At 46.9% G+C, this 23182-nt stretch overlaps 2 protein-coding genes across 20 annotated transcripts in view; both read left to right on the top strand.

Annotated features, from left to right (window-relative positions):
* The window catches only part of LOC105835899 (CUGBP Elav-like family member 4), a 569131-nt gene that overhangs the window by 127802 nt on the left and 418147 nt on the right, over window positions 1-23182 (top strand). For 3 of the 19 annotated variants that reach the window (XM_036289667.1, XM_028195159.2, XM_036289663.1), the window contains exon 2: window positions 17427-17599. The exons of 14 other annotated variants lie outside the window; for them this stretch is intronic. Coding sequence is in view for 1 of the 5 variants with exons in the window: in XM_036289656.1 (XP_036145549.1) it covers window positions 17898-17933 (36 nt within the window). In the remaining 4 variants the exon portion in view is untranslated. Of the gene's footprint in view, window positions 1-17426; window positions 17600-17882; window positions 17934-23182 lie in introns of those variants that run through there. 2 more of the 19 variants (XM_036289665.1, XM_036289656.1) reach the window with 2 other exon arrangements.
* On the top strand, window positions 7644-11672 carry LOC105836930 (protein yellow). The gene is made up of 3 exons (XM_012681320.3): window positions 7644-8551; window positions 8733-9139; window positions 9476-11672. Exons 1-3 carry the CDS (start codon window positions 8204-8206, stop codon window positions 9957-9959), a joined length of 1239 nt encoding a protein of 412 aa, XP_012536774.1. The 5' UTR covers window positions 7644-8203; the 3' UTR covers window positions 9960-11672.

Raw genomic sequence — 23182 nt, 5'->3', positions numbered from 1 at the left:
TCAGAGGCTCACGACTATAACGACTAACTACTCCGTTGGAGATTTCATGCCGGGAGAGCTGAATTTGCCGTGATGTTTATGTTAATATTTACGTATTTAATACAAACTGCGCGAAAGATTTGAAGATCGTTACTATTAATTACCCTGCCTCTCTCTCTCTCTCTCTCTCTCTCTCTCTCTGTTTCTTTCTCGCCGCTTTGTAACATTAATCTTTACGTCAGCGAGTAATTGAGCGAGATATTTAATTAATTTTCACGGAGGAGCGGAAAGTTATTACTTATGCGAACGACACGGACGCGCTTCACGGCGTCAAGCTTTATCCGCACGGAATCAAAATCGCGCGGCGCAGACCAAGTTTAATCGGCGAATCGCTAATCTAAGTTACCCGTCTTGCACGTCTTCTTACAAGTCACGCGCGCGAAATGACTGATTTAAGTATCCAGGCTCTCCCAGGCGGATTTGACAATAAGATCGAAGGAGAGGTTCGAAGGAAAGAATAGTTACCTCCGAAGACCGATTCCCATTACGGTTATTACTCGTCGTCCGGAGTAACAAGAACCCGGTAGATTGCCTCAAATCACCGACTGCGATCCGCCTAGCAATCAAGCCACCCCTCGCTTTTTCTCCATCCCATCCGATTCTAGCCTCCGAACTATAAGTTACCTCCGGAACTCATTATCGATCGTCGCCTCTCCCGTAACGAACTTTAAATCGATGATCGCGCCAACGAGATGTCCAGGCGCAAGAGAACTCGCGCCTCCCTAATCCACGAAACTTGCAAATTATATCGGGTCTCCCACGCGGCTGGAAAAATTCGCCAGCTAGGAGGTGTTTGCCTTTCTGCACCTAATTGCTCGAACTTTCCACTGTCGGAGAGTTTCTATGTTATATTTCTGCCCCGTCGCAATCTGTTACGCTAACAGAGCGTAATTGACTTTCTACTCAGGTGTAGATTAGAGTTATAAATACGAGGCGCGTATTCTCACCTTTTATTTTTTACTTACATTGATTTCCCGCTCGATCCTTGTTGTATGAAGATCGTTTTTCTTCCCCCCCCCCTCTCTCTCTCTCTCTCTCTTTTTTTCGCCGATTGGTGACGTGACTGCGGGTCGCGAAACGTGCCAATGTGAAGTATTATTTTTCGTCGACTCCTCTCGTCATTGGTGGCCGAGATATCATACAAACTGCAAATTGAAAACCGAGCCGAGCAATTTCGAGCAAGCGGCGAAGCGCCGACGATCGGCCGGCCTTTCCTTCTCACCTATACGTCTCCTACTTTCCCCTTTTTTTTTGAACCGCGCTTGAAAGCACGAAAAGCGAGCGGCGTATCGTATTTACACAGCCGGCAGCGACTCTGCTGACAGCCAGACAGCCGAGGGAAAGAGCAGCGACCATTGTGTTCTTCAGTGGGTCACATATGGGAACAGTCTGGACCGTGGTGGTGAGAACGAGAACAAACAGTTGTACACCAACTTGCTCGATTAAGGACGATTGAAACGAATCCCTTTTACCTACGGCGGGAGTATTTCACAGCGAGCTCGGCGAGCTTTACGTTTCGCGTTGGACGTTGCAAATCGACGGTTCACGGTAGGCCAAGGAAAAATGAGCGTGTCTGTAAATGTGCGCGTGCCTTATACTTTTCCACCGAATAAATTCAAACCTGTTTACCGCGAGTCGCGTTGGAACGAAACGCGAAACGAATTAAATCGTGTACGACACGGGCAAAAGGAGAGATACGTCGTGAGTGTCGCGGAAAATACAATCAGGCGAAGGTGATTATACGGCCGTGCCCTGCCGAGCATTCCGAGTGATTGATCGAGTATGCGAAATTGGAGCGGCTCGTTTGCCCATTGCGAATCAAAGGACACGTCCAACGCGTGACGCTGGTATATACCGTGACGCGGTAGCGTAATCGTAAACTCGCCGGACTCGATGTCCGCAAGTCGAGACAAGGAGCGGCAATTTACGATATGCGTTCGGCATGCGGCCACGCGCTTGTCAATCCGATATATCTTTCGAATCGTGGATTCAATTCGAGCGAATATCACGACGACGGTCGATCGGTCGGTCGGTCGGTCGGTGCTTCTGTACAATGCGCACGCCACGACGTACGAGAATACGACGCAAAGAAAGAACAGAAGTGCGCCGGTGTAGGAAAGCTCAGAAAAATACGCGAGACCATGGGTTACGGTGATAAATCACCCTCGATCTTACTCGGGAGATCTTTTCAGGTTCTTGTTAGCGAGACGTCGGTCCACGAGGACGGAGGGTATCCCGGGACGGAAAGGGGGGGGAGAGGGAAAAGCTGACGCTTAGAGGAGGGCGAGTTAAATCTAGCATAGGTACCCACCAAGCCTGACGATAAGATGCAGTTCTTCGCACGCAACAAAACACTACAAGATTCAGGTGACGCTACGGTAATCCTACTTGACTAACATGAGCTAAGCGTCGTCTGGCGGTTCGGAAGAAAAATTGCGGGTAGGAGTCCCCGCCGGTAGGATTTCCGTTTCTCTTCGAAAAAGTAAATTGCGGCCCATGCGCAGCCTAGCACTCCCGATAATTAAAGTGCCGTATTAGGAGCATCCGTTCAGAGGGAGGGGGGGTTGGACGACCGGGGAGGTCGAGGAGCGGGGAATGGGGCTGGACTAAACGGCTCTAATCCCTTTCCCCGATTGTCCTAACAACTTCGGCTCTATTTATTCTCATGAGTTTACTTAAGCCACGATCGAACGGGAACGCGGCGGTTTGGAAAGCGGGAGGGAAAATCGGGTTTAGGGATTCAGCGACCGTATAATACCGATCAGAGGGTAATCGGTCCTGCAAAAACGGTCCTCTATCTGCGAGTTCACGGTCCGATAAGTAGTCCGTGAAAATAAATTATTCGATGGGTGCTCGAAGTCGCGACGACTACGACGACGACGACGACGACGACGACGACGAACGAGGAGGCTCGACAATGACGACGACGACGACGGCGAGCGGCACGACGCACGATCGAGCGATCGTTGAAACGTGAAATATAATTTGCACGCGCATAACGTACCCGGCTATCGGAGGCAGTTAATTGTAATCTTCGGCACATAAACGCCCGAGTCCGTGCCGCGACTCATTATTACTCGGCTTTTACCTCCCGCGCTGCAATTCATATCGCACGCCCCTCTACGTGCCGGGGAAAACTTCCCCTTATCGTCCCTCCGCCTATCCTATCCGCCTATATTTTATTCCGGCCGGCTGTTTCAAGTTCTACATTTGACTCGCGCTCGCGCCGCGAAGCTGCGAATTCTCTCGGCTCGCCGCGAGTCTCGGACGCGTAACGATTTTCAATAGAGGCTGCAAATACCCCTATGTGTGCCATCGTCGTAGACGACACTGATGGAACTCGATGAATGTGCGGAAAATGTGGTATTGTCAACGCGTTCAATCGTCAACCCTCCCTCGCCGGCCGGTCCTCATTGACGATGCGCGCGAGACAGCGAGACTCGCGAACGAGAGTGGGCTAAAAACTTCTACGAAAACTAGGTAGGGTGTTATTATTATTTGGCAGAAACGCGCTCGGGTTGTGCTGCGTACAGGCAACGAGAAAGAGAGAGAGAGAGAGAGATAGAAAGTCGAGTGGAACCGGACTATTCGACGACAAGCAACAACGAGCCCCCGAAATCGAGGGGGAGCCAAAACCGACCCAGCTGTGGCATTCTAATGCGCCGCCTTTCGGAACTCGATTCGGTGAATTGCGTTATTCAAATTCGCGGCCCCCCCGACGCTATTTTTCCGACACGCCTCGCGAAAGCGCGCGTCTGCTGCGGGAAAAGGGATGAGAGACACGAGAACGTGGCAGATCGGCCACCAAATTACAGACAGTCGTTGGTAGTCCCCGCGAGAGAGAGAGAGAGAGAGAGAGAGAGAGAGAGAGAGAGAGAGAGAGAGAGAGAGAGAGAACGAGCGTGGACTCGACGACTTCTCGCATTTTTATCGCTATTGACGATCGCATTAAGGATGCCGGGGACGGGGGGGGGGAGGGGGGAAGACACGGGTACGCCGGGGGAGAAATTAGCGTCGGTGGATCGTACGACAAAACGGATGCGCGCGGAATATAATGAGGCCCCGCGTCGAGGCGGATGCGGCGAACGAAAGAGAGATTAAATATGCGTCTCTTCGAAACTCGGAGGGACGGGGAGGGAAAACGGGGAGGACAGGGTGGAGAAATGTGCCGTTTTGCGTACCGTACGTACGTATGCGACAGTACGTATCTCAGCGGCGGCGCACGTGTGCCGCGGACGCGCGCGTGGACACCGCGAATGTTTCATTTTCTCGGGATTAAGTAACCGCCGCGGCCGTTACGTGCATGCGCTCGCCGCTATTAACGATTTAATTAGCGTAAGTTTTCATCTCCCGGATTACGGCCCGAATAGCGGTGCACCGGCCTCCCCCTTCCCCCGGGAGGGACCGCGACGAGGTCCAGCGTCCGGGAAACGAGGGAGGGCACGAAGGAGAACGCCCGTTTTTCACCGAGGCAGCCGGCTTATTATTGCGTTTTCGCGGATTATGTTTCTCGGACCCGCGGCAATTTGCCGCTTGCGTGTAACGTAACGAGTCGAGAAGAGTGTCATTAATTTCGCGCGGCTCAAGGAACCAAGGAAGAAAACGGAAACGGCGCGAAATCGCCGCTCCGTCGAAAATGGACAAACAAAACATCGTAATTCAATCTCCGCCCCGCGGAAAGCGCTTCTCGATCTCTCGCCGCCTCGTTTCATCCGGAAACTGTAATCGACGTTAATCTCATTCCCATGTCCGAGTAATGAGCCGGGCTGTTTATACCTTTCGCTCGCTCCTCGAACTTTGTTATACTTTTTCTAACTGGCAAACGTTTGCCGTCGGTTCGCGCTCAATCGGCGCTCCTCCTCACGATTCCGGCATCAGCGTTTTTCATTCCGTTAAGTCTTTCGTTTGCTGTTTTGATTTAAGTAGTGAACTCCCGTTCCCCGATAAGAACGACGTCACGTCCGGTGAATCCAACAGACGTGCCCGTGACACCAAACTCGAGTGGATTGGTCGGCGGGTTAGCCGCCAGAGAGACAACCGCGACAGGCGTAGACGTGAGAGAAAGGGGTGGGGCGGGGGGGCGAGATCGAGAGGGGCCCCGGCGCGCGTACTGTGTGCTCTCCTCTCAAACTATTTATTCCGGCACAAATCGCATTACCAACTTCAACTGCAAAATTGACTTCGTCCAACTTTTACGGCGCCTCCGCCTTTACGTCCCTTCGACGCCACCCGCACGGTCAGAACTTCGACTTGTACGAGGGTTTACCAAACTCAGTTTAAGAAGAAGAAGAAGAAGAAGAACTGTTTCAGCCGTAGAAAGAGAGACGCATCTTGCGGGACTTTCCCTCCTTACCTCGTCGATATAAAATCGCACGACGCGAGCTTCTGGCAGGGGAATGGCAGTTTCGAAGTTCGACCCGTCAGGTATAACGAACGCGATAGCGTAATCGTTACATGTTGTTGTTCCCCCCTCATCGACCCCGGGAACAGAGCTGAATCTTCGAAATCTCGCACGCTGTTACGTTTCCACACACGCGAATCCTTCATCTTTCTGCGCCACTGTTCTAAATATTCATTCGACCTGGAACTTTCATTAACGAGCCTTTCCCATATACGTACGCTACATTTTTCCTTAAATTCCACTTAGGCTCCAGGTAATGCACAACTTCAATGACGTCCGTGCTCTCATTTCGCGCGCAAAATCAACTAGAACGTTATGATTACCGACGCTGAAAGTAAAAAAAAAAAAAAAAAAAAAAAAAGAAACACTCGCTTATGAGCTCGCGCTTCTCACTCCGGAATATTGCTATTAGGCGATCTAATTCGCTCGAATAGATTTGCCGCAGTCGGATAGAGGGAGACGGAGAGTGCGCGTTCGTGCTGCCCGTTCTCTTGCACTTTCCCGTTTCCCCCTTCTCGCTTTCATGCTCGAGGCAATTTCATTCGATTTCATGTGCACAAGTTTTACTGTGTATTCGCGCTTCAACTGATGCGTCCAATCGGAAATCCGGCAAATATACCGCGACCACGGCACCGCAATTCGACGGTTATCATCGCGTCGCGGGGAGGAGGGCGCACGGGGCCGTGATTAATCAAAACGATAAACTATTCCTTATTAATAAGCCTTAAAGCGGTTCGCGCCCGAAGAGTGGAGCTATAACTCACGACGGAACAGATACCTTCTGGGCTTCGCATTAAAATTGAAATTAGCCACCCATTTGTCTTCCCGTTTGGCTTAATCGTGACTAGCTAGGTGATTTATGGTTTTCACTTCTGCCGGGCGCGCGAGCGAGTGTAGTTTCTCCCCCCCCCCCCGGATACGGCGCAACGCGTAATGCAATTCAAACCCAAAAGCCGACGTAGAAAAAAAGAAGTTTGGGCGCGATGAAAAGCGTACAGGGGCTTACGGCCGACTGTGCTGTTGCGTGATCGCGCTATAACAGCTGTTGGAGAATAGTTTTGCTCAACTCGCGCGAGCGCAACTCCTTATTACATTCTTAACGCGCGTGGTCGTCCCGCGTGATATAATGCCATCGCGTTACATCAGCCCCATGCCGTGACACTGGCTACTCTGTTTATACGCCTCTACAATCAGTTTATTGCATTTTAATTGGTATTAATCGTTGTAAACTTAGCGCGAGAGAAGCTGAGGCGCTGCGTGTAGCCGGTATGCGGAATCGCAGTTAACACCGCGTTTTCTACGATCTCTATGAATATGCAAAGGAGATCTACTTGCACAAGGTAGCACAGGACGATCGATCGATAATAACAACGGTGACTAACATACTTTACGTATTGAGCATGCATATTCAAGTGGGCAAGGGCGTATTAAATTAAAGGAAGAATTAACTGGTAATAAAAAAAGAATATGTGACATTCGCAGTACACAAAACGCGCGTGTCAATTATAAGTCCATGAAACGGGCAACATCTGGTTGACGGTGACGTGAAAGTTTCGACGTATTGTCTCTCTCGCACACGTAAACTTCGGATATGAAATTTACAGAAAATCTCATTACATAGACACGCTCGTAATAGCTTTCGCAACGCGTTCGAGGAAATGCAACAAAGGTTCCTGGTTCTATATCAGGTAGACGTGCACTGTTTGCGAACACTTGCTCTAGTTTCCGATCACGCGGTGGCTAATGTGTGCGCTCAACCACATTCTGTATTTCATATTGATGTGCAGAACTTGATACCGCCGATTTGCGTAACAATCAGTATACAGAACATGTTTAAATAGATACGTAACGTATATAGTAAATCTCGCGTGCCCATAAAATATTGCGCGGCCTAACCTCAGGCTGTTAACATCATTCATTGGAAATTCTGCTTACTTAATGGACGTATTTACGTCTCTTTTTAGACTCATTGCCGCAACCATAAATTTTCACAGCTTTTCAAACGATTTTCAGACAATAACAGTAGTATACCAACCGTACATTATTGCGTACATTTTTGAAATTACGTGTATTTTATTATCGTTCGCAAAAAAAAATATAATCTCTTCTATTATATTTTTATTACTTATATATTTTTTACAATATACAGATTATATTACAATAATTATAACATTTTATAATTACAATCATATGACGTATATTCGAAAATATAGAATTTAAAAATCTATAGATTTTTCAAGTAAAAAAATATTCTCAAATGTGAGATATCGCAGATTTTCATCGGTCTTGTAAAGTTATTCATAATTTGCATGAGAGAAGGTCTCATTTTTTGAAGGAGACGCTTACTTATATGGTTACATAGTAAGTTGCAGCAGGAAGAAGCAAGCTCTGCTCTCTCGAGGTTCTTCTAGCTTCCTGATTATTCAACGAGTCATGTTACATGGTGTACCTGAAGTATATCCAGTTCAAGGTGAACCACACTCTCCGCCACCATAAATAGCGAAATCGGCGCGATATGGAGGGGAATCGTGACGTAGGCGAAGGTGGGGTCTGTCAGTCGCTGTCGAAAGAACCGATCTGTACTATTGCGGGAATAGGCATGTTCCGTTTCGTGATACAGTGGTCCCCCGGAGTGGTCGCGGACACGATCGAGACCCTGAGGATCGAAAGGGTCCCCGACGGCTGAAAACGCGTCGAAACGAATTAACGGTCAGTCGATCAGTGTCGCGGGCTAGGTCGTCGATAAGCCTTTTCGTTCGCATCATGGAATTGATTTGGGTGTTCGTTCTATTCATCGGGTTCGTACATCCGTCCCAGCCGTCGCACCTCCAAGTGGCTTACCAATGGAAATATCTCGATTGGGTTTGGCCAAATATACATCTGACGGGGAAAAACTATACCCTGGGCAATGCCTTCACACAAGACGTGGATATCGACAGACAGGGCCGCGTGTTCGTGACGAGTCCACAGTGGTTGGCTGGTGTGCCAATTAGTTTGTCCTTGGTGACTAAGGTGCCCGGTCCTGGTGGTCCTTTACTCGTACCGTATCCTAATTGGTCCTGGCATATATCGTTCAGTTGCGAGAGCATCGTATCTGTCTACAGATTGGCGGTAATTTTACAGTTGATATCAGGAATATTTAGATCCAAATTGTAGCACAAAAAAAAAATTTTGAATGCGCGACGCTCACGTCACTGTACGTTTCGTCTGTTCAAAATTTTTTCGCTATCAATTTGGTGTTAAATCTTGCAACGATAAGCGTAGGATTGATGGATTGGTACGTAATCTTTAGATCGATGAGTGTAATCGTTTATGGGTGGTCGATACCGGCAGAGTATCGATGAAAGCGGTCTGCCCCACGAAAATATTGATCTTCGATCTCGCTACGGATCGGCTGATCCATAAATATGTGGTGCCGGATGATCAAGTACTGTACGGGAAGGCAGCATTAGTTACGCCAATCGTCGACGTCGGAAAAACGTGTCTCGATACTTATCTCTACGTGGCGGACGTGGATCAAAATGGACTGGTGATTTATGACTTATATCGCGACCATTCCTGGCGAGTAAACAACACCCGTGGCAACGCGTTTGGCCCGGATGAGGATGCCATGAATATTACGATCGCCGGCGAGTGGTTCGATTTGACTGACGGTACGCTCGGTATGTCACTGTCGCCGTTTGGATACTTTAATCACAGGTACAAAATGCTAATTACTATTATTGCATCGATGCAGAGTATAGGAAATTCAATCGAAATTTATATTTATCTGATGTCGTTTTTTTTAAAACTATAAAAGCTCAACAAGTTGAATCCGAAAATCTTATTATTTGCTCAGCGTAATAAAATATAAAAAGATAAAAATCAATTTGGCCGCTTAAAGGTTTTTCTATATTTATGTAGCTTTTCTGTTTCTACATCGTCGAAAAGAATTTAGAAGAATTTCGTAGTATAAATACGACCGAAGCTTTTGCTACAAGTATGCTAATTGAGGAACAGTCGTTCGCCATCTGTCACGATGTTTACCACTTTCAGATATTTGTATTTTAACTCGCTCGCGAGCTACCATCAGAAGTTTACGGATACGTTTTCGTTGATCCAAAGCGAGTTCAGGGAGCCAGCAATATTTCAATCAAATTACAAACGCGCGAGCCAAGCGGGCGTACAGGCGACCTCCCGAAGAGGCGTAATATTTTTCCAATTGGTCCAATTAACTGCCATTGCCTGTTGGGACATCGGGAAACCATTTACTCCGGAGAACGTCGTGATAATAGCACAAGACGAGGAGACTCTGCAGTACGTGAGCGGCATTAAGGTGATCGCGAATAGAGCCGGCGAGGAAGAATTGTGGTTCAATACCAACAGACTTCAGAAGACGATAAACATGAGCCTCAAGCCGACGGAGACAAACTTCCGAATAATTAGAGGGAAGGTCGACGATATCATTCGGGGTACAAATTGCGAGCCGCATGGCGCGAGACCGGAAGCACCAGATACCGTCTTCTGGCGTCAAATATAACTTGCCGAGATACTTCTTGTACCTTTCATTACCTCACTTAAAACGCTTTCAAAGTGTTCCTGTATGTACATTTCACCTTGCCATTTAAATTTAATTTAACAAAGACTTTTTCATAAATAAACCAGCGCGTAATGGCGCGCCTTTACAAAATTCCATCGTGCTCTTCCTTCCGCGTCGGCTTTCGCGTCCAGAGATGGATTCGTAGCTAAAAGCGACGGATCGTTCGCGTATCCGCGCACAGCCGAATAGAAGGACGGAGTGGCAGCGGGCCCTGCGAATGACAGCTGGAGCGTGTAGCAATTTAGTTAACCGTTTCATTGCTGCCTTTTGAGATGTAACGATGAGGTCTGTCGGTGACACGAGCGCCGCCGCGAGCCCCGAATGTTTCGACAGGGTGGCTTGACGCCGTCAGTAACGGGGGGGGGGGGGCTGTCGAGTTCATAGCAGAGGAGGAGGAGCAGGCGCGGGAGGAAGAGGAGGAGGAGGAGGAGGAGGAGGAGGAGGAGGAAAGGGGGGGAGAAAACGACGCGACGAATTTCTTGTCGACGAAAGTTTTACCGGGCTTTTAGGTGTGCCGCCGCCGATTCCGCCGTTGGTGCCGGATTCGGAATAAATGCGCATTCACGGGGAATTGTTCGCGTTGCCTAGCCCTCCGGGATACCAATAGGGCGCGCGCAATTCCGGGAAATTCGTGTCACCTACTTCTCTTTCTACGGCGCGGTTCGGCGTGTGACTAATGGCGGCATATTCATGGCGCACCCTCCGCGACACCACCTCCGATCCTCCCTCTTACGATGCTCTGGCAGTTAACCTCAGACAACCCCTTCGTCGCGATAATATACGACGGCCCTTAAATTTTCGTTCCCCTCCGGCATGCTTGTTCGGCCTATCTCACCTCGTGGAGCAAGAGCACACTCTTCTTTCCGGAATATCCTCGGTCAAGCCTACGATTATTATTGCCAGGGAGAATCGATATTCTTTCTTTCTTTCCCCTCGGAACGTCCTATTACGTCCGATACGTAACGTAATGGGAGTGTTGTGAAAAATTGTTAATCGTTGATGAGATGTGAACGTGAGATATTGTGTTCTTGAGCTACGTCCGCGCGCGAGAGTACGTGTCTTCCTCCTCTTGAACGTATCGGCCCGTGTTTATCTTCACACCTCGTATGAATACTAATCGGTTACGGTTATGCTAAAATAGCGTATGCCGGTATGCGGAGCGCTCGTACGATAAAGCACACTTTCCGCGGCGTAATCGAGAGGCATGCCACCGCGATCGCGATCGTTACCTTAAGGGCAGAAATTACTTAAGGAGCGGTTACGGAGAGTACGCCACTAAAAAGTAAAGTCTCGCTGCGGCGCGTCCGCGTGTCCGCGACGGCGGTTGACGCGGAGAGGGGGCGTCTCAAATCGTTTTACGAGGATAGTTTTAAAACGACTTTACGAGGGTGGCTTGGAATTTTGAAATAAATTTGCATCAGTTTTAGTACCCCTGATATACATAACTACCGGTGTTTGGCACTGATACTTGCGCGTATACGGGCCTGAACGGCCCAGACCTCGGCGCTCGATATACATCGTGAAATACGTCTATCCTCTCGAAAAAAAAAAGACACGCGTATATGCTCTAGGTACTATTTCTTTTTTTTTTTATTACGCCCAGAACGACAGCCGCGCGACACGCGTTCACGCGATAGCTCGTCGATTCCCAAAGAGAAAAGATATCCGGCTTCGCGAAATCACGATTCTTATTATACATTATTATATATTATATACATTATCGTTGGTAGAATAGGATTTATTGAGATCATTAAATACTCCGTAGTTTACGTCGTCCCCTCCCCCAGCAATTTATTTTTTAGAAGGAAAAACTTTCTGACAGCTTTAAATAATCCTATTACTCCATAAAAAGAAAGTACAATATATCCGTCGGTGTTTCGATCAAGTTATGCGCAGAGCGTAACGCGAATAAGTGCGTCGCGGTACGTCGCGCAGCGGGGGCGTCGGTTCGTAATTCGACGGAACCGTGGCGTTCCGATGGAACGCCGGGCGAGAATTTCGGGCATCCACCTCGTCTTTATTAAGGCCGGCTCGTCTATAATTCATAGGATAGAGAGAGGGAGAGAGAGAGAAAGAGAGAGAGAGAGAGAGAGCGCTTAGCCCTAGGCCGTTCTGACAGCACTCGGACTCACCGGCCGCATAAACACACCGGCGTCTCGCGCAGGAGGTTCGTGCGCTCGCACGGCCGTGTGTGCCACGCATTGCGGCTGTCAGCCCTAGTCAACGTGTAATTTACTAGCTCATCCTCCCGTTCTCTCCCTTCGACACGATGCAGATGCAGTCGTCGGTTTTGGGGCCTCGGTCGGCGCGGCGGCGTCTGGACGGTCGCAGCAGCAACAGCAACAACATAACATCGTCAACAACGGCCGTCGTTACTGGTGCCGCCGCTGCTGCTGCTGCTGCTGCCGCGACTAGTTACGATGCAAATGGATAACGCCGCTGCACCAGCGGGTACTGCACCGTCCTCTGACCACTCGGAACCCGACGACCACAGGGCTGCTATAAACTAGCAGAGTACGCACTACGTTCTCCCGAAACGGCCAGAACTTTCGAGCTGTCGCGCCGAGATGATCGTCGAGATTATCTACCGCTCTCGCGTGTGAGCATTTCTCGCGAAATATTGGCAAACTTTTAAATCCCCTGTGTTTCTCTCTCTCTCTCTCTCTCTCTCTCTCTCTATCTGTTTCTCTCTTTCTCTCCCAATTCACATTCGTATTCTACGTCAATCCTTTATATCTCACGTGTCATATCAATGTACATCAGGAACTGTCAAAATTAACAGGGTTCTTGAAAAGCTATTTCCTCTACAATTATTATTCGCGTCGACTGGTTGACAATCCTACACTGAAAAAAAGTATGATATTCACGACTATAATTAGTAATAAAATAGTTATAATCAGAAATATTATTTTTATAGTAATGATATGCTTATATTGGCGGTTTATAATGATTGTTTCTTTTTTTATTATGGCAATCATAAGGTGCATAGATTAATATTGTGATTTTGAGAGCTTTAATATAGTTCAAACTGTAATTTATATTGTTGAATAACTATAAAAATATAACTGGGTCCAAAAATAACTATAAATTATGGTTACTGCAATTACATTTTTTCACGGTGTATAATTATTTTGATGATCTAAATAGCAAAAAAATATTTCTATATTTATAATAAGCTGAATTTTTAAACGCTTTAGCAAAAAAATCTTTCTTCCCGTGCATGAATTTTAATTACTCCTTTTTTACCTTTGATACTTTCATACAGAGAGAACGTGTTCGAGGTACAAATCAACTCATCCATCCATCTATCCACCTATTTGCCTTCAGTGCTGCGAGTTCTACTCACTCTCTCCTTCGGAATCTCGCAAATAGTTTGCTTCCTCTTACCGCACGTACCGGCGGCGTGCAACGCTCGGTCGAAATGTCGTTTGCCACGGGAACCGGTCTCTTACGTTCGCAACCGTTCGTTACCGTTAGTTCCGCCTGGCGTAGCGCGTTTCCAACGTAAACACGTATGTGTGCACGGTGCCGTAGAGCGAGCGAGCGAGAGAGAGAGACAGAGAGAGAGAGAGAGAGAGAGAGAGGAGGGGGGAGGAAAGAGAGAGGCCGGAGAGCGCGTTTTCGAAGGTGTGGCTGCTTTGCCTTCTGCCATTCGTTACCTTTGCACGCGTGTGCCTGTAGGTAGGAGTGCGACGGTTGTTTACGCTTTTGCAAATAACGAGGGCCGCCGTACACCGGCCGTGGGACATTTCACTTGGTTCCTTAGGCGTTCACGAGGCATTCGCGATACGCGACTGATCTCGCGCTCCGTTGAATATCACGCGGCGAGAACGAGGGACTAGTCATCATCGTTTTATAGTCGGCCCCCGAATAACTTTCGGTCTTCGCGCTAGTTACCGCGGCTTTTATCTCTCTTAGAGAGAAGAAAATAGACCCTCGCGCGTGCAATTAAAATAATTTGCGCCGCTTACAACGGAAAGTGTAACGACCAGCGAGAAGTTCGGAAGAGTTAATTTGTAAAACGGCCCATTCGGTTAAATTACGCGCCCGGATCTTTGTTGTAAAACTTCCTCTCCCGGTACGAAAATTGCCGGGTCATCGAGCGTGTATCACTTGTACATTCACTGCCAAAGCGCCATAATCTCGGCACGGCACGGCTTTAGAGCCCTTCCGCTCTACGACGGGGTAGAAGGATTCATGACGTGCAAGTATGAATGCATAACCCCCTACCGTGCCGCCCGCCAATTTTCGTACATCGATGTATCGTGAAAGGAACGATCGTTGTAGATCGTAATGAATAGCACGGTAGTGGAAATGTACTGGGTCAGGTGCAGGTACCAATGGAAGGATAGCTCGATGAATGTAGCTGGCGCAGCGCGGGGGGAGGAAGGTATAGGTGCAATCAGCGCGATGATAACCAGTATTACCGCCGTCTACCCATCCCAGGCCGCCGATCTCCGCGGCGTAATTCCCGAGGGTTCTATTTGCGACGAGAACAAGCGGCTAGTATGACGGCAATCCGGGGGATGATGTATTCAGTGTTATTTATTTCTAGCGATACCGAGAGCGATTGGCCGAGTGACAAAATAGAAATCAGTTCAGAATGCTCTCGGAAATTCGTGCTCTCAGTCAAGCTTTGTCCCTTCGGCTAGTCTATTCGTCGATAATCCTATTTTTCACGTAAATCGTATTGTAATATTCCTTTCGGGGACGAAAACATTAAAAGATCGCTCGCGCATTCTCTGGCACTAAAATGATTTATACGTCGTCGGATCTACATTTACTTCTCATTTCATAATTATGCCGTAATTATTATAGAATTTTACTTTAGCCTTACACAAAGGTAAAGAACCGCATTTGGTTATTTGCTTTTCACTCGCTTGCACGCGCACGGAAGATGGAAGCTTAAACTCACGAGTGAGTTTTCATCGAGAGGAAAACTAAGGAAGACGCGACTAACAGCTGGATGGAACTTTCTCACTGCGTGGCATACAAAGTAAACTTGCTAACGTTGTCTCTCACTCACTAACCCGCTTTTCTCTCGCCGTCCTCCTCTCCTTCTTTCGGATATTACCCTCTCCCATGCCACGTAATATTTCCGCCTATTCATATCCATACATTCGCCTCGCTGTGTGCGTATGCGCGAACCCATTTTTCGCGTTCCTCGAAAGTAATACAACCCTCTACTCCAGCAGGCACCCTATTTATTTCCGTACGAATTTTAGAAGGCAAACGGAAACAATGATTTTTAATAATACAGCTGTACGTGCTTGCAGAGACAGAGAAGGCAATCTTCTCTCGATTATATCAAATTTATTTCCATCGTAATAGTTTAACGTTCCAAAAACGTTCTAGTTATAATACAGATATCCATCTATTAACAAAGTATATTAAAGTTGCACAAGTACTTGTTAACCAGTAATCCCAATGAAATATTGATTTTATAGAACTAAATATTACATTAAGAATTCTATATATGATTAAGAAAAAAGTCATAGATTTTTAATCACTTGTTGAAATTAATCTCTGTTCGAAGTAAATATTAATTTTATAAACTACTACATAAATTACAATCTTTAAAAAAGTTTTGTTTTATCATTCCCTGAATAGAGGTCTATGTAATTGTAAATAATTAAAATAATTTACTTTTTTATTTTTATAAAATATAAATGCTATTCGACTTATTTATAAATTTGATTTATGAAGTTTGGAACCTGTCATCTCTACTTAGAGAGATACCACTAATTGCTGTATACTCGTTACAAGCGCACATCTGGTGCTATAATTATTTTGTTTTTCCTTCATTCGAAAAATGAATATGTTTTATCATACGGGCGAACATTATCGTTCAACTTATGCCGAGGCACGTTGCGACAATATTTAATCCCCTTACATCGTGAGGGAAACAAGGATTTTTACGATCTTTGCTTAAATACTCGGAGGTAATCGTGATACCTCGCTATCAGCACGCTGGAAACTAAGCATCGCGGAGCGGGATCTCTTTTTAGAATTAAACAAACCTCGTATGTATCGTCTCCTTACTAACCGCGATGAGAGCACAAGCTGCGGATCTCACGAACGCGTCTCTTACGTCACACACAATTTATTCGCTGACGTCGTTGCACGTGTTTCACGCTCGATGGAACGGCCACGTTGGTATAATTTTATAATTCGCGTTGCGAAAAATACAACAGCTTCCTCAACGTGCTACCCGCGTCCGGATCGTCGCGCGAAAATCGTTAATATATCACTTCATGACAAGCGCGCTCGCTCCTCAAGCAAGTGGAAGAGCTGAAGAAACTCCCGCAGTTGTTTCCGAACGAGAATCGGTCAGGTCGGGAATCGGTTGTTTTTATCAGTTGCGTGAGCGCCCTACGTATGAAAACTTCCATCCGCTCACGCCCCGTTTCCTGCCGCGAAGATGACGGCTAGATGGACGAAAGGGCGCGCGATGGAGGGGGGTGGTGAGGTAGGAGCCGGAGAGGAAGTTGTTGGACCATGTCGACTGCTTCCCAAGCCAGCCGAAGTGGACCTATCGACTCGAAACGAGTGTGCTCGACGTTAAAATCCCGGTCGCTGCTCCCGTTTCTAAGCCTCCCCCCTACCGACCGTCATCACTCTCTCTCTTTCTCTCTCTTCCTCTCACTTCGCCAACTTTCTGCCTTTCCTTCACGTACATAGCGCGCGCGTGCTCGTCTGCTCGCTCGTGTTAGACGTAAACGATGCAATAGGGGAGGGGAGGGGAGGGTGGACACGGTCCAGCAAATCCGAAATCCCCTTTTCCTCGATATAAAGCTTCGTCCCTTTTTTCGGCTTCGATCCTCCACATAGCGGGACTTCGCGCCGCTACTCTGTGAGCGAAGTATCGGAGCCACCGATAAAACCGAGTCGTAACAAACGAAATCGACACTGCCAGGTCAGACTCTCATACGTGAAGGCGCGCGACAACAGTAGAATTCAATTTCGAACTAGACGCTAACTTTGTCTGACGTACCTCGATCACTCTAAATGTCGAAGTTGGATCTACATATTTAGTACCGATTTTCGAAATTGACGTATCGATTCTGTATGAAGCTTACGGTTTGCTTCTTTTACTTGGAACGAAATTTTTGAGGAAGACGATACTACTTCCATTTCTTAAGTTTGACAACAGTATATACAGAAATTAGATATTTATTACAATTGTAATTATAAAATTAGAAGTAAATATTTTTACTTGGAACAGTGTGAATAAAATGTCGCGACGATATATCGTGTTAATTACCTGCAATTACGTTTCTCTGATCATCGCGAGATAATCGCAATGTACTGTTAACGAATGAATTGTATTAAACAACGCTTGCAGAGGAGATAGTCGGTAGAGACGGTATTTCTTCGCAGGGGAGTGACAATATTATTCTGTTTCAGGGTGTGACGGGCGACCGGCTGGCCGGGGGCGCCGCACACCTCCTCCACCTCTTCTTCTTCTTGCCACGACCACAACACACAATGTAACAACTACTACTACTACTACTACTACTACTACTACTACTACTACTAGTGTCGTCCGCGCGAACCACGTTCTCAATGTACTCGATGTGGTACGTCACCATACCCCTAATCGGTGTCTCTGAAGATGTGTCATTAAGTTTTAACATACACACACGTGCCTCTCACTTTTACGTTATATATCGTGTCACACAATTAGTATTTCTCGTTGATGTTTTTAATGGGAGAGCTCTGCAAGAGTCAAGATCTGCCTTCGCCCGCCTCATTGGGCGAACGTGGACCCGAGAGTGCTCTGTCTAATTGGCAATCTGGTCGGACTACTCGGTCGGGCATATTCTACACGCGGTATCCCGCAAATTTCGTGCTACAAAATTATCTCGACGAAATTCAATGTCGCGCTGTGGCAGAGGCATTCCTCGTGTGCACGTACGTATTCACGCGTCATTTTAACATTGTGTTATACGGTTTGTATTCTAGATATATACATATATATATTCATTCGTCACACAAACACACACACACATACACACACATATATATATATGTATTGGTGGATTATGTCTTCACTGTTCGCTGAATTCCGTTACAATGTGACTTGTGGTTGGTTAAGTTTCGTTGGTTTATCGATGTTCAATGTTGACTGCTATTGTTGGTTGTTAGGTGTTTAGTGGTCATTCTGTGTTGGTGCTCACCCTCCTCCCCTACCGACTATTCCTTGTATTCGCTGTCCCGGCGACGAGCACCTCACCCATTTCCTACAACGCAAATCCCTAAACTTGATGTTAGAAGTTACAATATCAAACTTGCCTGCCACCATCTTCTCCACAGACGGGCGACCTCCAGAACTTATTGATAGATAGGCGAATGGTAAGATTTCTACTATATTCACTGTTTCAATAAGCATGCTGTTATTCTTTACAGGGAAATTTGCATGATGCGACGTAATGCATTCGAATTTTCAATATCGCAACATCATTGACGATTTAATTTTCAAAGCACACAAGAGAATTTTGAATAAAGTGCCTTTTCAAATTGGCGGATAAGGCGAAAATCGAATACCGTTTCGCTTCACCGTAGAATTTAAATTGATTTAAAGGATACATATATAAATAAAAAAAAATATATATATATTATATATATAAATTTTATTCGACCTGATATATATCTATATACGTCAGGTCGAACAAGGTTTTTATGCCATACGCGCGAGAGAAATTTTTCTGAAAAATTATTTTCCATTCAGCAAAGCGCAGCTTAGGAATGACCGACATTTGATTAGAAAATAGTACGTACTATTTTTCTTCTGTGGCATGCACGTTTCACATTTTCTTTATATCTGTCGAACGTGTCTCCGAATATTGAAGACCTTGAGCACCGCGTTGCAAAATTTTATTTCATTCTTTGTGTCTCAATGCACATTTCAATAACAAGTTATTTTCTCTAGCTTATCTCTATCCGCGAAAATTTTAAATGGCAATTTTAACGTGATAGGGGCACCCTATGGTACAATAAATCGGCACGCTCATACGTAAACACTGTTGCACGTAAATGAGTCGATAATTAACGTTACGTGTAAATATTGTTCTCTAAATATGTTTTACATCTGTAATGATAATTAAGCCGAGAACTCGGTACACGTTTCGGCCATTCTTTTAATGAGCTTGGAAAACAGTAGCAAACACTGGTCCGATGGCGGGTTAATCTGCGGTTGAAACGCTTGAATTCTTAACGAGGACGAACCGAGAAGGGGCAAGAAAGAGAGACATACTTTTTAAAACAATTACACGAGTAGACAGCATGAAATTGGATGCTTCAACGTGAATGCTGGATTCACGTCTTTTTTTCTTTTACGCGATATGATATGCGAACTTGATAATACAAAAGATTACGTACGCTCTAACGATTACAATAAGCTAAAAAAAAAAAGAAAACATTGAAATATGATCTGACGTCTCCGGCTAAAAATCCGAACAAGACACGAGAATGTGCGCGCGCGACAAGACAAAAATATTTATTATACTTTCTTCCCATTTTGTTCAAGTTATGCGATCGATCGTAGCAAATTACGTTCCAAACTTCCCATTTCCTTCGGAACTGGTCGTCGGCACTTTATTCCATTTGATAGCGACAGCGAGCCGTGGCGAGCAAATGGCTCCTAACAACGACGTATGTGAGAAAGGGACGCAAGCTAGCCCGGAAGCATTTATTTGCCAGCGGGAGTTCCTCGTAGTTTTACAATGTGGTCGCGCGACGTTCCGCAAAGGCAGCTCGATTCCAGGCGCTCTCCCCCCACCCCGATAATATTAAAAAGTAATTGGATTGCGATCCGAATGATGGTTGTTGCCGATTCGGCCACGCCGGGGGCTACGTCGCCGAAGGAAGGGTGATGGAAATCGGCATCAAAGGGAAGGGGAGCGAGAGAGGGTAGGCAAAGGCGGGGGAATTCGCAGACCGGAATAATGGACAGTCGTTAAATTTAATTGGCACATAATTATCGGAAGTCCAAGCACCAAGCAGGTCGCCGCGCGCCACCAATCGTCGCGCAGCTCACCATTACTCGGGCTTTAATATCGAGGAAATTCACATGCGATAGAAGGGGAGAACATCCCATTTCGCCCGCACGTAGTAGTATTTGGTAGAGCATGCCCGGCGCTTGCGGTTTGTGCCGGCCTAACGAGTCCGGAATCGACCTGCCCTTCATCCGAAATCGCTTTTCCAGCGCCCCGCGGCTTGCGCTTCCTTCCTTTTTGCCCACCTGGCCTGGCCATCCGCGCGCGCGCGTCGAACCGCGCTCTCCCGCCGCTTTTATTTTCTTTCCGGCCGTACGAACGCGTCCGCGCGCGACTCCCCCTCGACTTCGAACATCCGCGTGACTAGATTGAATCTTCGTAGAATGTAATTTGTCTTGGACGCTTCTCGTGCTAGCATTTTGAGCTCGCTACTAAAAAATAAAACATTAAAATAAAACACTAAAAAATAAAAATGTATAATGACGTCAATGTATAATGTTTCGCAGCCTATAATAAACAAATAATTCTGTAAGTAATTATTAGTTTAGTTAGCAATTTTATCATCTAATAATATAATACCACCTTTTAGAGAATGAGCAAAAACAGCACGTGTAACGGAAAACAAAGAAATGAAGTAGATAAAACGAGTCAACGATTTACTTTCGGAAACGCGAACGATCATCTCGAAAGATCGGCACAAGAGATTCGCAAGATTCTCGCGGAGCGCTGAACAGGGCCGCTAGCTAAGAGCCATAAATATGAGATCGCTCGGACAAATTAATTTACTATCAATTAGCGGAGTAGCGTTTCGGCTACAGCTATCGGGGCGGACGGGAGGGCGCAGCCGTATACAACGTATAACGACAACTCGTGGCTCGGAGCTAAGCGGCGCGTCGGATTATACCACGATAATCATCGTGCGCGCCAATAAATAACCCCGTCGATATCATCTTTCATTTCGATAATTATTATTCGGCGTGGTGTTAATTAATTAAACGACTACTACTACTACTACCTGGAAGTAAGCGCCCTTCCTCCTCCCCGCGCCGGAGTGACAGCAGGTGGGCAGACGAGCCCCGTCCCCGCGCGTGCAAGCAGCCACGATCGCGCCAAGTGATAACTCCTCGAGCTCTCCGGCTAATTACCATCGATGAAAGAGCTATCTGTCGTCAAAAACACCAGCGAGAGCCGGTAAATGCACCCGCCGCGCCATTGTGATATTTTAGCGCGTGCACGGTTCCAAGCGCGCACGATTTCGCGCACAGCATGCCCACGCCGCCACGGTTTCGAGGTATCTAATTTTCATTCGGCGTTTTCAGCACCGTGCACATGAATACCGCGGCCGCGATATACCACGGTCGACGGGATACGCAACGAATATTCAACGTGGGTACGCACGCGGTAAACGAAATGTTATTTCTCCGCCGTCTCTCTGTTCAAATTATTGTTTCCTTTCCATTTCACACGAAATTAAAAGGTGACAGAGGGGGGACGTTTGTTCAATCTCATTAAAAATTAAGGGCGGCAAAATAGATATTTTTCAGACTTTTCGGATATTTTCCACGACTGACCTCCGAATATTCAAATTTACACTGCCGCGCCAATATAAAAAACGCAATTAAAAAATTTTATTCTCAATTTGGAACAAAGCCAGACTTGTTACGTGAGATTGTACAGCATTGTGTATTTTTCTGGTGGATCAAAGCGGTTTTTAAGAATAAAGTAATATATTTGCAGAATACTGCCAACTGTGAAACAAAAGATTCTGAAAATGATTCTTTCGAAATGCAAATCGTTCGGGACGTCAAAGACGCATGCGTGAGATGAAGCATGCACGGGGCAAATACTGGGACTCACGAACGCCGTGCCAAAAGTCGAGGGACGAGAGGGAGAGAAAGAGAGAGAGAGAGACAGCAGATAGGAGCACTTGTAATTTATTAATTTAATGCGTGACTTTTTGGGTCAGAATTGGTATCTGGGTGAAAGGTTCCTGGCGGCGTTCCCGGGTAAGAAAAAAAATATTCCTCCCTCTTTCCCCCCGTGCTCGCCGCGCGTGTTTCTACACACGTAGATGCTCGGTGTCCGCTCCGGTTGGAAGCGGACTCGTCGCAAACAAATAAATAAAGGCAGCATCCGCAGCGCAGCGTCGGGATAGTGCCGCTGAATATTTGATCGTTCTGCAGGACGTTACGTTGACCGAGTACTACCTGGTCATGGGGTTGCTCGGTCGCAGAGGGAACCGCGTTTTTCCCCCTTAACCCAGTATGAGAAGACGGAACGAAAAGGGGAAGTTTTATTGCTGTATTGTGCAAGCGTTCGGCCGGAGGGGAGAATTCCACCCTCGGGGCTGACGAGGTCCAGGTCTAGAAGCAGGCGCGCGCGTCGTTCCCCTTTATTACGTTTCGCACACCGCGAAATCTACGATCATCTAAATCTCGAGAATCTCGTCGACCTTCGCGTCGCGGCGTGTAATTGCGCGCTTGTCGTCACGCTTGATGGTTCAAAATAATGCCCGCACGAAACAACACCGGGCGGTTGCGCGGTACTGGATTCAGCGATGCAAATAGGCTCGATAACGCGTTGCAACGCGCGCGACAGAAATTCAATAGTCGATAGATACACTCACGATGGAATATCTCCGGTAAGGACTAGACTTTTGGTACGGCGTTGAATTGAATGAGTACGAGAAAGAGGAGAGGCCGGAGAGAGACAGAGCGATACCAGACACATCCTATAAAGAAAAGAAGCAGAGAGGAGAGATATGGAGAAGCGGTACGGTTATGAGGAGCCTGCGAGGCGTTGCGCTACTATTGAATTTAGCCGCACCGTGCTACGGATCCTCCACTCTCTCCCTCTCTCTCTCTCGCGTATACTCGTCGGGATTTGATTTACGCATAAAATATTCACGTTGCCCGAGATTTCGTTAGAGTTTCGAAGTTCCGGAACGCGCCGCCACCAGCTGCTGCTACTGCTGTTGCTGCTGCTGTTACCACCGTCGCTGCTGCTACTATCGTCGTCGCGTCGTTGTTGCTGTCGTAGCAGCGTTTGCAGCACAAACAGTGGATACGTAGCCGCGAGAAGAGTAGAGAACGACGTCGCGGGGTAGAGTCGAAATGGGGGAGAAAGGAAAAGAGAGATGCCATTAAGTATATATACGTAAGAGAA

This window comes from Monomorium pharaonis, chromosome 7, assembly GCF_013373865.1.
Source record: "Monomorium pharaonis isolate MP-MQ-018 chromosome 7, ASM1337386v2, whole genome shotgun sequence".
Lineage (NCBI taxonomy): Eukaryota > Metazoa > Arthropoda > Insecta > Hymenoptera > Formicidae > Monomorium > Monomorium pharaonis.
Note: the sequence above shows the minus strand (reverse complement) of the source record. Positions and strands in the feature narration are given on the sequence as shown.

Excerpts from the sequence above, each read along its gene's own strand:
- LOC105836930 (XM_012681320.3), top strand. The coding sequence starts at position 8,204 with ATGGAATTGATTTGGGTGTTCGTTCTATTCATCGGGTTCGTACATCCG. Across the intron at positions 8,552-8,732 it reads TATCTGTCTACAGATTGGCG|ATCGATGAGTGTAATCGTTT; the intron begins GTAATTTTACAG and ends CGTAATCTTTAG. Across the intron at positions 9,140-9,475 it reads TTTGGATACTTTAATCACAG|ATATTTGTATTTTAACTCGC; the intron begins GTACAAAATGCT and ends TACCACTTTCAG.